At 45.8% G+C, this 12,925-nt stretch overlaps 1 protein-coding gene across 1 annotated transcript in view; it reads left to right on the top strand.

Moving 5' to 3' along the window:
• LOC144142295 (venom metalloproteinase BumaMPs1-like) overlaps positions 1-12,925 on the top strand; it is a 99,128-nt gene that overhangs the window by 8,909 nt on the left and 77,294 nt on the right. Inside the window, exon 4 of the mRNA XM_077673691.1 lies at positions 3,409-3,547. Coding sequence (XP_077529817.1) covers positions 3,409-3,547 — 139 coding nt within the window. The remainder of the gene's footprint in view (positions 1-3,408; positions 3,548-12,925) is intronic.

The raw sequence follows: 12,925 nt of genomic DNA on the forward strand, positions 1-12,925 counted from the left end.
TATTTACATGCAATATCATTTATATCGCACAGCGCGAGTTCTACTTAACGAATGTGCGTAAATATATTGCATGCTTGATTTTTTCCCGAATGCGAGGTACAACATTCTTGGCGATTCGCTCAACTCGCCGATTAACGGGCCCCTAAAAACCTACCTTTTTCGCTTTTTATGGAAACAGGTTGCACTGTTTTTTATACACTATTTGCCAGAAATATGTATAAGCCAGTGATTTCATACACACGTTAGTGGTTCATTGAAAACCAAAATCGAGTAAAAGTTAATGCTCCCCACGACACGGCCACAATCCCCTTCATTATCCTCATATTCAGATAGTTGCTAGATATATCTGCTTTTTCAATCTCCAGGTTGTACCTTCAAGCGGGATTGCTGGCGTTTCCTTTTTGGTGCGTTGTTGGATCATAGAAGCTCTATATAAAGCAACGTACTTGTTCGAACGCTGACATGCTCCTGAAAAATATTGCAAATTCTCAGTTTATAGTTGTATAATGCCGTCATAATTTTGAATATCAGCAACCAAATGTTGTAAACTGCCATTACTTACAGTTTGAAGGGCCAGGTTAGGTACGCTCAGTACACACTAGAAGTAAGATTGATACCAATGTACATGCAAATAATATTGAGCGGCTCGTTTCGAGTATAACATCAAGTAAAGACAGCATTCTGTAACACCAAGAAAAACACGCGGAAATAGTTAGACGGATTTTAGGCGAAGGCCTTCGTTCCTTGTGAAACACAAGTCAGCGTCATCGTTGTCGACAGCCTTAACTGTTGCAACATGGTGGTTACTGCGTAGGGGAAATAAAATAAGACGCCATGGCTGAGCACAGCGATCACCCGGCACCCCGCGAGAATGGAACAAGAATTAGGCTGAAGCGTGGCCCGTGAAAGGCAAACGTGATGACATGTGAAGTACAGTTGCAGCTGGCGGAGACCTCAGTCGTGGGGTCGCTGTCCCGTGAATTGCAAACAGTCAACCTGTCTTCAGCCTGTCTAACTAGTTTGGGTCAAAACAGGAAGAAAACACACCAAAAAATAGACGAAAACAGAATGTAGGAGTACCACATTTTTATGATAGCCACACCCAAGCCTTCAGAACCTCTAAGTACACCTAATTCTCAAGATATGTACTCTTTCGTGCTCCAGCGGTTACCTATTTTTCTTTTCTTGGGTGTGTGTACTTCCTTTCTTTTGCACCGTACGCGCTGTATTTTAATTCAGTGTTTACATTAACGGGTGCTTTTGAATCTTTTTTTTGCATCCGGACTCTCCTAGCAGCATCCTTTTCTTTCTCTTTTTTTAACATTTGTTGTTTGTCTTCTCCCTGCTGTACTCCTAATGCCCAATATTCACCACTCATCACTGTAGTCATTCCCCAACTGGCGCAGCAAGCCTTGCCACTAGCATGGCTGACCTCACCACTTCCCAATAAATAGGTCTCTGTGTCTGTCTCCAAGTTAGCATAAAATGTTGTCAGTTTACTGATGAGTGAAGTGAGCTTTTCTTACTCTACGTTGGAAAATCTCGAGAAAAACAAGCGCCCAGAGTTACAGAGCGGTGACCAAGCCCACACCCCCCGACTACATGTGGGATGCCGTAAAATGTTAACTATCTTCACGGCTGTTGCGGCGGCCACTTTTTTGGGAAGAACGCTTAACGCAACTGCAGCTTGAGGGCGGAAGCCTACATTGCTTCGACGACTCCGCGTGAACAAGGCCTTCTTTCGGTCTTTCTTTTCTTCATTTTGAAAAAAAATAGTTCAGAAAGGCTACTACGGAAAAATAAACTATCGCACCATTCTCCTGTGCTGTTTTGGCTTGATGGACTATTGGCTTTATTTTCTGTAATTACACCCCCCAACGCCCTTCACAACGACATAACGCTACAAACATAAGGAACTGTAGGGTACTTTTCAGGTTTCACAAGGTCTGGAATTTTATTTGCTCTATGCTAATGGCTGAAACCGTCATTCAGTCATTCTCTAAGCGATCGCTCACTAACCAAACTAAAAAAAAACGAACGTTTTTTTTTCTTTTTGTTTTTCGAGTCATAAACGGTTGTCTTTTCTTTCTCTTCTCATTCAAACGAGAGAAAACTGCATAACCACATCAAACGCAAAAGATTGGGGACGGCCTCGGTTCTAGCATCTTTGGTGCAAGAGGTAGCAGGATTGTGTTTTGCGTGATCCGACAGTACATAACAGACGGCTGCCTCTGCTGTCGCGGTACCAAAATTAGAGTTTCGCAAAGTTGGCTTCGTTGGTGGTAAGAGTAATATCCAGCCTGGGTTCAGAAGCTGCTGCTCGTATTTGCTGATATTGGATGATAATGGGCAATATATCGGGCGCTATAGAATCTACCATCATCCTTCATAAGGACAGCAGTAAAATACCTATAAGGAAGACAAGGAGACACAATCTCTCCAATGTTATTCACAGCATGTTTACAAGAAGTATTCAGAATATTGGATTGGGAACAATTGGAGTAAAGACTAATAAAGTAAACTCAGTAAACTCAGAATTGCTGATGAAGTCGCCTTGCTAAGTAACTTGGAGGACGAATTGCAAAGCATGCTTTCCGCACTGGAGAAACAGAGTAGAACCGTGGACCTGAAAATAATATGCAGAAAACTAAAGTAATGATCAATAACCTCGGGACACCAGTGTGGTTTGAGACAGGTGGCGAGGCAGTGGATGTGCTAAGCGAATATATCTACTTAGGTGAAGTTGTTACCCCGGATCCCAACCATGAGGTAGAGATAATTAGAAGGATAAGAATGGGGTGGAGTGCATACGGCAGGCATTCACAGATAATGAATGGCAGCCTACCATTGTCCCTGAAGAAAAAAGTGTGTGACAGCTGTATCTTGCCGGTACTCACCTACGGGGCAGAAACTTGGAGGCTCACTAAGAGGGTTCAATTTAAATTGAGGACGACCAGCGAGCAATGCAAAGATATATGATAGGTGTAACATTATGGGACAAGAAGGGAGCGGAGTGGTTCAGAAAACAAACGCATGTTAAGGATATATTAGTAGAATTCAAGAAGAATAAATGAACGTGGGCAGGGCATGTAATGCGAAGGCAAGATAACCCTTGCTAATTAACGGTAACAGAGTGGCTCCATAGAGAAGGGAAGCGTTGCAGTGGGCGGCAGAAAGTTAGATGGGCAGAGGAGATCCAGAAGTTTTCGGGGATACATTGGTCGCAGTTACCAGAGGACCCCGATAATTGTAGAATAATTGAAGAGGCCTTTGTCCTGCAGTGGGCGTAGAAAGGCTTGTGATGATGATGATGATGAAAATGATGATGATGATGATGGTGGTGGTGGTGGTGCTGGTGGTATATTCTTAGCCTGACTTCCGCAGTGATAAGCGCTTCATCATACGCAGGAAGGCGTTCTTGGTCCTGATCGAAGAATTCAGCCAATGCCAACTATGGAGAGATCCGCTGAAGGTCTTATTGCACATATCATTCACCCCATCGAGAATAAGAGGATGTTTGATGAAGCCCTACTGCCAAGTGATATGGGTAATGTTGCTTCACCTATGCTTTACTAACATCTTGAAGTCCAAACTTTTAAACCATGTGTCAAACCCAAGTGGGAAGGGGCTTCCATGTCAACATTAGAGTGCTTAGCGTTGTGCAAACTCTTTTTGTACTCGAAACTGTGTTACATTTTGCAAAGGGTTTAATGTTCGCACCCCAATATTCATAAGATACGTCGTGTTTGTGCTGTTCTTTTTTGGGGGCTCGTCTTGGGAGAGGACAAGTTGAAAGAATCTCCTTCGACGAGTACACGAAGCTGGTTTATCGCTGTCTCGTGTTTCTGGGACAAATGTTTAGTCGGGTGTATTGATTGCGGGAGATAGAGGGCCGGCATCGTTATTCAAGTCAAATTCGATGTAATAACTGGAGATCTGTTTGTGCCAACAAAAATCCATCCGTCGCACCCCAAAACCCCGAAGGACCAAGAAAAAAAAATGTGGTTATGGAGGCCCCGAAAATCAAACCAGGAACCCTTGCTCAGTAAAACAAGGAACCTAACCACTGGGCCATAGGAAAAGCTAAGGGTTACGGGGTGAGCGGTGGCGGGGAGCAATAACATGTGCAGTTAACTGCAAAAAAAATCATGGCAATTACGATACTCCCTAAAACTAAATTTGGGCCCAGCTGTTTAGCTATTTTGACTGCACCAGATATGTTGACGCAAAGAATTTCCGACACACATATATGTATAGTTACAGAAAACTTGCGCTGAGGCTTCACACCTTTGTGGGGTGTTTCGACGGCAGCGATCGTGAGCCTCTGCTTCGACGGCGCGCAGTGCGTCTCAGAAAGGGACCGCGAACTGCGTGTGATGAGGCAAACGCACAAGATAGTCGCGCGCACGCCCCCCTCACATTTTCGCAAAGCGTCGCGACGACGATCACCTAATGCACGCACACCATTTCACCCACTTCCCACCCCCGAACAATTTCGGAGAGGCGTCTCGCGCCACCACGGTGATTCCACGGTGAACCCGCCCTTTCCTGACAATTTCGGGACAGCTTCGTCGTTTTTTTTAGCTTTTCGATATTCCAATCGTTCGCTCGGTTACACCGCCGTCGCCGCCGCGAAACCCCAGATGCGGCCGCCAAAGCGCTGCGCCCTCAAACGGTTCCCGAGGTCGGAGTCGAACCTGTCTCCCTTCCGTTATGAATCCGGCGTCTATCCGATTGAGCTATCATCACACCCCAGGCGCACAGCATTTCTTCGGTGTTCGTAGAGCGGGCGTCAGTTTTGGACTTGGCCGTGGATTCTAGCACCTGGTAACGCGGTCCACTTTAGAATGCTTCGGATGAAATGATTCGTACCTGCAAGTCATGGAGAACTCTCAGTGGCAAGTTTTGAAATAAAAGTGAGGGGATGAAATATGGAGCAGCAACTCGGCGCGTTACTAAACAACTTGTAAGTTAACTTAGGTCAGCACAGTCGGCTGAATAATATTCGCAGTGCGATGCGAATAATGCTCGCAGTAATGCAGGAGCGAATTATCGCAGGAACGACTGATCTCACAAACAAATGATTGCAGGAGCGAATAATGATCGCAGTAACACTTAGAGACACAAAACGAGCTCCAAAAATCAGCGAACCAGACTGCGTAGAAGGTATCACTTCTGAAAGAAATACCAAGACATCGAGTGGTGCTGGCCACGTAATTAGGCGAAATGGCAATGAGCGTCAATGCCTGTTGGGCAAGTTGGTGCATTACGATTGAAAAATAGAGCGCGATTTGGACAACTACGCACAGGAAGAACGACGGGACAAGCGCCCACTTGCAACTAACCTAACATTTATTCAAACATCGTCTCGTATTTTTACAGATAGTACTAGAAGCATGTGCACTGGAATACACTATGTGGAAAGCACCAAAGAGATGATCGACAATAAAAGTGACGTTTCCCAAAATTCAAACTCGGTATCAGGCAAAAGTACCGATGTATCGCTGGCGCTATTGTCCCCTTTTTTCTTAATATAAAACGCTTCCAAGAGCTCTCTTGCTACATGACTATTAATACTGCCGAGAATTCGAGGCTGCTCAAATAAGGTCTGCCTTTTTACAAAAAAATGACAGGCCTGCAATCTTCGCAATGCGCGGGTAAAGGAGCGCGCGTGTCATTCTCAAGTGAAGAACTGTGCTCGCGTGCCCGTCAATTCCCACATCTGCCCATCTGGCCGATATTGGCCTTACGCGAGTACAGTTCTTCACTTAACAATACTACGCGCGCGTATTTACCCACGCATCGTCAAGATTGCGAAGATTGCAAACATTGCGAACACACTAGCGTATGAGAAGTGAAAAAAATCGCCCCAAGGGCGCCCGCTGCCAATTATCTGTAATGACGCGTAATACTAGCGCCATCACACAAACACCAGTGTGTTATATGATTTTTAAACGAAGGATTCCCAAGCGACTGCACAACGCTAGTCAGCCTCAGAATACCGTTCCCGTGTGCGCCAGCAGCATTAAGCAGCCAAGCCTGTCTTACACGGATATGGCAGTAGACCGCCGCGCTAAGTAGCTGAACACACTAAACTTTTTTACACCCTTTTGGCCAAAAAAGGCGTAAAATAATTGAAAAAAGGGTGTTGGCAGGCCCTTACACCCTTTTTCTTGAATCTCCACACCCTTTTTCGTAGCTCTCCACCCTTTTTGCGTGAAAAAAAAGGGTGTTGACCAACCTCACCACCCTTTTTTTTGGAAGGGTGTGGAAAGGGTGTGGAAAAGGTGTTCAGCTCTTCATTGATTGAGGCCATGCATGCAATATAATTTCAAAAAGACACCCCATTGCACCATCCTCCCAACCTCGTCAAAAATGTTCAGAAGCAAAAAAAAAAAAAAGCTGCCAAATTCAATAAAAAGTAGCGGCAGCACCGACGTTGAAACAGGAAAAAAATATCAGCCCTTGCTTATTACGACATCGACAGAATAACACTACCCCTCCCACTTTTTGTTTTCTACAGCCTTCCACGGAGCACAGCACAACCTTGAACTGTGACATCTGTATCATCATTCCGTCGTTCCCTGTTCCTCTCCTGCCCCACCAGCACAATCATAGCCCCCTCTGACAACAGTCATTCTCGTCGCTCAGTGGAGTTATAACGTACTAGCAATTACAATTTTATTCCATTCTTATTGCTAGCGACCGTAAATATTGTGTACAAATGCAATAAACAGACCACCTAGTTTCTCCTGCAGAAACAACTTAGGAGAACAAGGCAGATATCAAAAGAAAACAAAAGTTGGGGAGGGAGGGGCATGAAATCGGGCGCTAAATAAACCGGCGCCAAATAATAATACGATTACTTACACTAGAACACTGCCAAATTTTATTGCGCAGTGTTATCTTACTATCTGCTACTTTTTTTAACGTTCAAATCGAGCGCCAAAAGCTTCAGTTCGCGTTTTGTGTTTGTAAACTTTAAATATCTAAGCTTCTTTATTATAATACACACAATAAATAATAAACTTAAAGATTATGTTATATTCAGTAAAAGAGGCAATTATTTATTGTTGTCGTTTTAATTTGTTTACGCAACTCCCTGCCAACGGCCGAAACCCTGAGTACGGCGCGCGGCGGCGTGGCTGGATTCCGGAACAGATACCCCGTGACCCGTCTTTCATGGATTGTTTACTTTGTTGTGCGACCGTGCGGTTAACCAAGCGCAGTTATTATGATTAATTGGACACCTCGTCGTCTTCGGTTATGTCTGTCGGGTTCGACTTCGCGATGAAGTATTTGAGAACAACTTTGCCACCTGAAGACGGCTAATTTCGTTTGGCGCTTCCCCTGAACGTCGCTCGCTCCTCTGCGTGGTCTCTGTCAGGTAAGCTGTCTCGTCACATTTGCCGCCTTTCTTGTCACTGGATGTCGTTTGTAGCTGTCATCGCCGCTTTAAGGATTCGTTAACAGGAGCCCGCGTGTGTGAATTGTTTAACTGAACTGGCTAGGTTGAACCTAGAGGGCTTGTCTCTAGAAAGGCGATGTGCGAAAGAACATTGGGGTGCTTGCATTGAGCGCTGAACGCACTAGCGCTCTGTAACGCAGTGGCGCTCAGTAACTCAGTAACGTTTCCCATTCTGCAGCACTATATTGAACAGCTTCAGAGTTCACCACTGCGAACCACGTCTTACGCGTAGTTTATCAGAACACGGGCGGCTACTTGTGCGGCGCAGCGTTTACGGCTTCGTTAATCACCGCTGTCGTTTGTGCCGTGTTGTAAATGGCGAGGGAAAATCGTTTGCGAGCGAATGTGCGCGCCTCGCAAGCTTCGTTGCGTTTGCGGCGAGCCACCTCACCATGTGTACGGTGCCGCTGTACGCGGGTATTGATTTTGGCTGAATGTTGTGTTGCCCGAGTTGTAACATTCGTGCACCCAATAATTTCCATTCTTGCCTGAGTGGTAATCATGTGTCATCCTGTTTTAGACCTCTGGACGGTCTGAGCACATCACGTCCCTCCATTCAACCGGACAAGAGCCACAACCATTGTCAGCAGTGTTTGGCCGCCAGAACGTAAGTTTTCAAACAGTTTTGGTAGCACAGTGGGCTACCATACTTGAATAATGTTCGATCACTTGAATGTACAAGTTCTCGCCCCCGTAACAATTATTGGTGTTTCATGCATAACCTAATATGTAGCTGCTAAATGGCAACCTTTATTGTTAATTTCGGAAAACTCAGTTTCACCCAAAATCATAATGTGGGCGTAGCAGTTAATCACCATGTATACGAATTTCCTGGTGTTAGTTATGTTTACGGTGAAGCCATATTTCTTAGGTGGTGACACAAAAATGTTATTACCTTTGTAGTTTAGTCTTCGATAAAGCCTTACCAGTTCTGTTTTCAGCTATTTTTGGGATGTTTATCATGTGAATTGACAGTCCTTGCAGTCCACTTTTTCAAATAGTTAATGTACCTGCCTGTACCATTTAAAGAGGCCTGATTGGGGTTCTGAAGACTGCGATTTACGCATGCTAGTGCTGTACCGGCAATAAAGAAACATCCTTCCACAAAGAAAAAGATTTGAAAGTGTAAAGTATCAGCTGCATTATTCTTAACTGGAACATGCTAATTGCAAGGCCTGGGGCTTTTCCTGTAAGCACTGTGGATGTTATCAGAGAGGAAAACCACTCAAACACATCTGCTAAGGCCGTTGCTGCTCCAAGATGCGTGCAAGCATTGAGTCTTCTGAGCAATACATTACACCCTTTTTTTTAAACAACCGACGTGCATGCTGAACGTACTCCTGATTGGGCGTGTGCCAGGCGCGTAGCCAGGAATTTTTTTCGGGGGGGAGGGGGTGGAGGGGGGCCGTGGTCGACCAAAAGATGGGACGGGGAAATATGTAGGCAAGGCATCTTGCGCGTTGTTTTGGAAACGAAGCTTGAAATAACTGACTTTAACATGCGATTTGTGTATGCTCAATGCTAACTGTAAAGCCCACCTTAAGGAGCTTAGATGGTGATGATCATGATGACCACCTAAATTGCCGTTCGCTGGTCTGTGGGCACACCACGGGCGATTCATTCGTCCGCAGAGCAGGTGGTTAGGCGGACCCACGCTCGTGAGCGTGATCATGAGTGCACTCGTGAGTGACGCGCGGTCCCTGAAGTTCGTCTGGCGGAAGTGCAGGCCTACACTGGGTGTTTACTATCAAGATTCTCGTGTTTTAGATTTTCCTTTAGAAAAGGGACTATTAAGTTTTCTTGTCAGCTATGAAGTACAGTCGAGCACGATTTGAAGGTTATCGCGCCAGCATCGAGCGGCCAAGCGGGCCACCAGCCCACGGTTTCGTTTCGGAACCATGAAAATCGAGATTTCGCACTCTTCGCTCCCTTGTTGGCTGTTCCATGATACAACAATGGCCCGCACGACTGACTTGCCACCCTTTGGGTTTCAAGCTGTACATTCGTTGTTATCAAGCACAGACTTGGACTTGGTTGCCCTTTATCTACGCCGACGATAATGAAACTTGCATGGAATATTTGCTAAAGCTGGTGTTCTTTCTGCTTCGTTTGAAAGAGTAGCTTTCCCGCGACAACCTTCGAATCGCAGTGGACTGTACATGCGGCGCATTCGTATATTATGGCGGTGAAGCTAGCAAACGTGCGTCTTCGTCCTTAAAGGAGCCATGAAGAGAAAACACAAGTTTGGTTCATTCGAAAGATTGCCTCGTTAGAACCATAACGACACCACTTATAACGCAAACTTCGCTCAAATAAGCTACATAATTAGGAACAAAGGAAATGATCACGCGACCCACCAGCTCATTTTCCGCAACACAACCTATGATGTCACTCGAGAATGCTCTGCGATTTGCGGAGGCCGGCAAAAGCAAACGCATGTTAGCCAGGGCTTACAGTTTGCATAGTGAGCTAAATGCCCGTGAAACATACTGCACATTCTTTTTATGACAAAGAACGGTGGAGTAAATGGTTGAAGTTCCGAACGAACACGCAAGCGTGTATGCCAATGCGTACGAAACTACCGCCAGCCGAACTCGACATCTCACCGTCGCCACCATCGCGCAGACGAATTTTCGGGTTCAAGGCTCTTCGGGGCCAACGAACCGTCCCAGCACGCACAGCCGCGACCTTGCTTGGTATCGTAATCCCTTCACAGGAGGTTGGCCGTCATATCGCCAACCAGGAAAGGTAAAAATAGAAACAAGGGGAGTAAGGAACACAGAGCAGCAACGAGATAGTGCCACTCGTCCACAGGTTTCGGTATGGAGGTCGTGTTGGCTTGCTGCTGTCGTTACGAGCTCGTTTACAGTTTACAACCACTGAAAACTTCAGTTTGTTCGAGCACTTTACAATGAAATTTCGTTGCTGTGTTTTGAAATGCCCATGTAGTACGGGCAAATCGTCGAGGGAGTGTGACATCCCCGCCGGTGAGATCTCCTTTCATGTGCTGCCCAACGACGAACCTCGGCGAAGCAAGTGGCTATGTTTTGTGAACTTTGCAAACGGATGAGAAAGAGAGCTAAAGGAAGTACGAGTGTGCTCGCTTCATTTCCGAGGAAGTGATTACGGCAGGGACCGGGACATGCTGGCGCTCGTCGCCGACTTGGCAAATCGCCGCCAAAGCGCTCTGACCTTGGGGAAAAAAATTGCCGTACACACCGCGCATTGACGCTCGAATCTTTCTGGTTGGAGCAGAGAGCTCGAGCGAACGGCTTTCCATACACGACATCGGCCAACTGGCATAAGCGATACTGCTACTAAAATTGAAAATACGGCACATACGTACCAGTCTGTATTCATCCGTCGCGATGGGGCTGACGAGGCAGCGGTGCCGACGGCTGGGCGTTCGTCTGTTGTGGCTATCGCGGAATGGTCGATTTCCCGCCCACCACGCGTATCCCACAACTCTTGCCGCTCGTGCACTTAGAAGCATTGAGCGTTCAAGTGGTGTGAGGTTGTTAAATGCAAGCCCGAGCTCCTTGGTGAGAGTTTTGTTCTCCGGATCAGGCGATTCCATGACTAGGGCTGCGGGTGCACTAGGTTTTGCTAGTATTTTTAAAATGGCCGCCGTCACGGTCGACTCCCGCGTGTGGGTGCTATATGGAGTCGACATACTAAGTATATGTTTCATGGACCGGCTCGTATGACGCCATTGTTCACATGACGAAATGTGCAATTTTAGCGGGAGATTTAAAATTTTGGCTTAAATTGCCTTATTTCTCAGTGAATAAAGCATCATTTGCTTCCGGGAAAGCGCTTGGGGTACTATGAAACACCTAATCTTTCGAATAAAACAAACTTTTGTTTTCTCTTCATGGCTCCTTTAAGTAATCGCCTTTTGTTATTTTTTGTGCTAGTAACGTGAGTAGTGAACTTGCGCTAAGCGGAATACCTTATTGCACTGCTGTTGAATGTTGAGCTTGTTGCACTTTTCTTATTAAATTTCGTTATTTCTATCTGTTAAATTGAAACAGACATGGCTTCAGTAAAATTCCGGTAAAGCAAATACAGAATGCTGATTCTAAAGGGAGGTCAAGGAAACAGTGGAATAGTGCCAAAAAAACAAAGCTCCGCAATAAGGAGAATTGTGTAGTTTTGTTGATGTGGAGGAAATACAAGATGGGCAGAGCAATGCTTTTTATGCAGCAGAAATTATGGAACTGCAATAGTCAATGAAATGCCATGTCGGTAGAAAAATAAACATATCAAGGATTGATAGTTGACTGAACAAAATACAGCGATATGCTCTGTCATGTAATTATACTTTGTATCAGTGTAAAGACAAGGAATGACGCGCTCCCGACCACATGTAAGCCTATATGAGGCTTTTCCTGCTGTTTTGCCATTCCCCGGCCGTGCTGTTCCGCCAGTGAAACAGTGGGGCTGTTTCGATCGGCTCGCGGCAGGTTCCCGGCGCTTGTCGGTGTATCCGGCGCGAAATTCAGCCGGGCTGTATATATTGACAGGTACAGCATCTGGAGTGGGCGCAGGGATCAGACGTTGACATTGCCCTTGTTGTCAGCTTTATATGAGCAAGAATGTCCTTAAAACTGCAGGTTCCGCGCCTGCAGGTGACTTTAGGCGGTTTTTCAGGCTGCTTAACCCGCACCCCAGCCTTGGCATCAAACATTATGGGGGGGGGCACCGGCCCCCCCCTCCCCCCACCCCACCTTCGGCTACGCCCTTGGCGTGTGCTTATTCTTTCTTGCATCCACCACATTCGGGTCGTCACGTTGATTTGGGAATGCTGGAATCCAGCATATGCTGGCAAGATACGAGAGCTTGAACACAACCCACTTGCCCGCAATGAGTTTTCAAAGATCTCCACCACCTGAAGGTACTGAAGTGAGATGTAAGCATTGCCTGAAAACCATACCAGATGAGGGTACCAACTCATAATTATGTATCTTTCTCGCCCATTTACGTGTTTTGAACGAAAAAAGTGCCGTTTAAAGGTGACACGTCGTTCTCTGCCGATTTCTGATGCCTGATTAAGTTTGTGGGCATTAAGTTAGCAGCTTGCTCACATGTCTAACGTGTATGTGTGCTTATTAGGAGTGAAGTAGGTAAAAATTGAAAGGTTTGATTGTAGTTTTGCATAGATTACCTACATTGTTTTCATTCCTAGAAAAGAAAAATTGAGGTAACCCTGCCAATTGTTCGGCATTGCTGCATTTTATTATGCTTGTATGATTCGTAGAACCTGCAGGAGTTCAGCTGCTTGTTAAAGGAGAAATAAACAGTGGTACAAAAAGAAGAGCATCTAGTAAATAAAAATCTTCACAATCGCAGGATGCCAACGGTCCACCTACCAACTTGGGTCCTGCATTGTTTCTGCTGGCTGGAGCGGCGCATGGAGCATTTTTCAGCTTCTCGAAGTTTGTGATCAAGCGCTGC

This window comes from Haemaphysalis longicornis, unplaced genomic scaffold (genome assembly GCF_048455015.1).
Source record: "Haemaphysalis longicornis isolate Haplotype H1 unplaced genomic scaffold, Haemaphysalis longicornis Haplotype H1 scaffold_6, whole genome shotgun sequence".
Lineage (NCBI taxonomy): Eukaryota > Metazoa > Arthropoda > Arachnida > Ixodida > Ixodidae > Haemaphysalis > Haemaphysalis longicornis.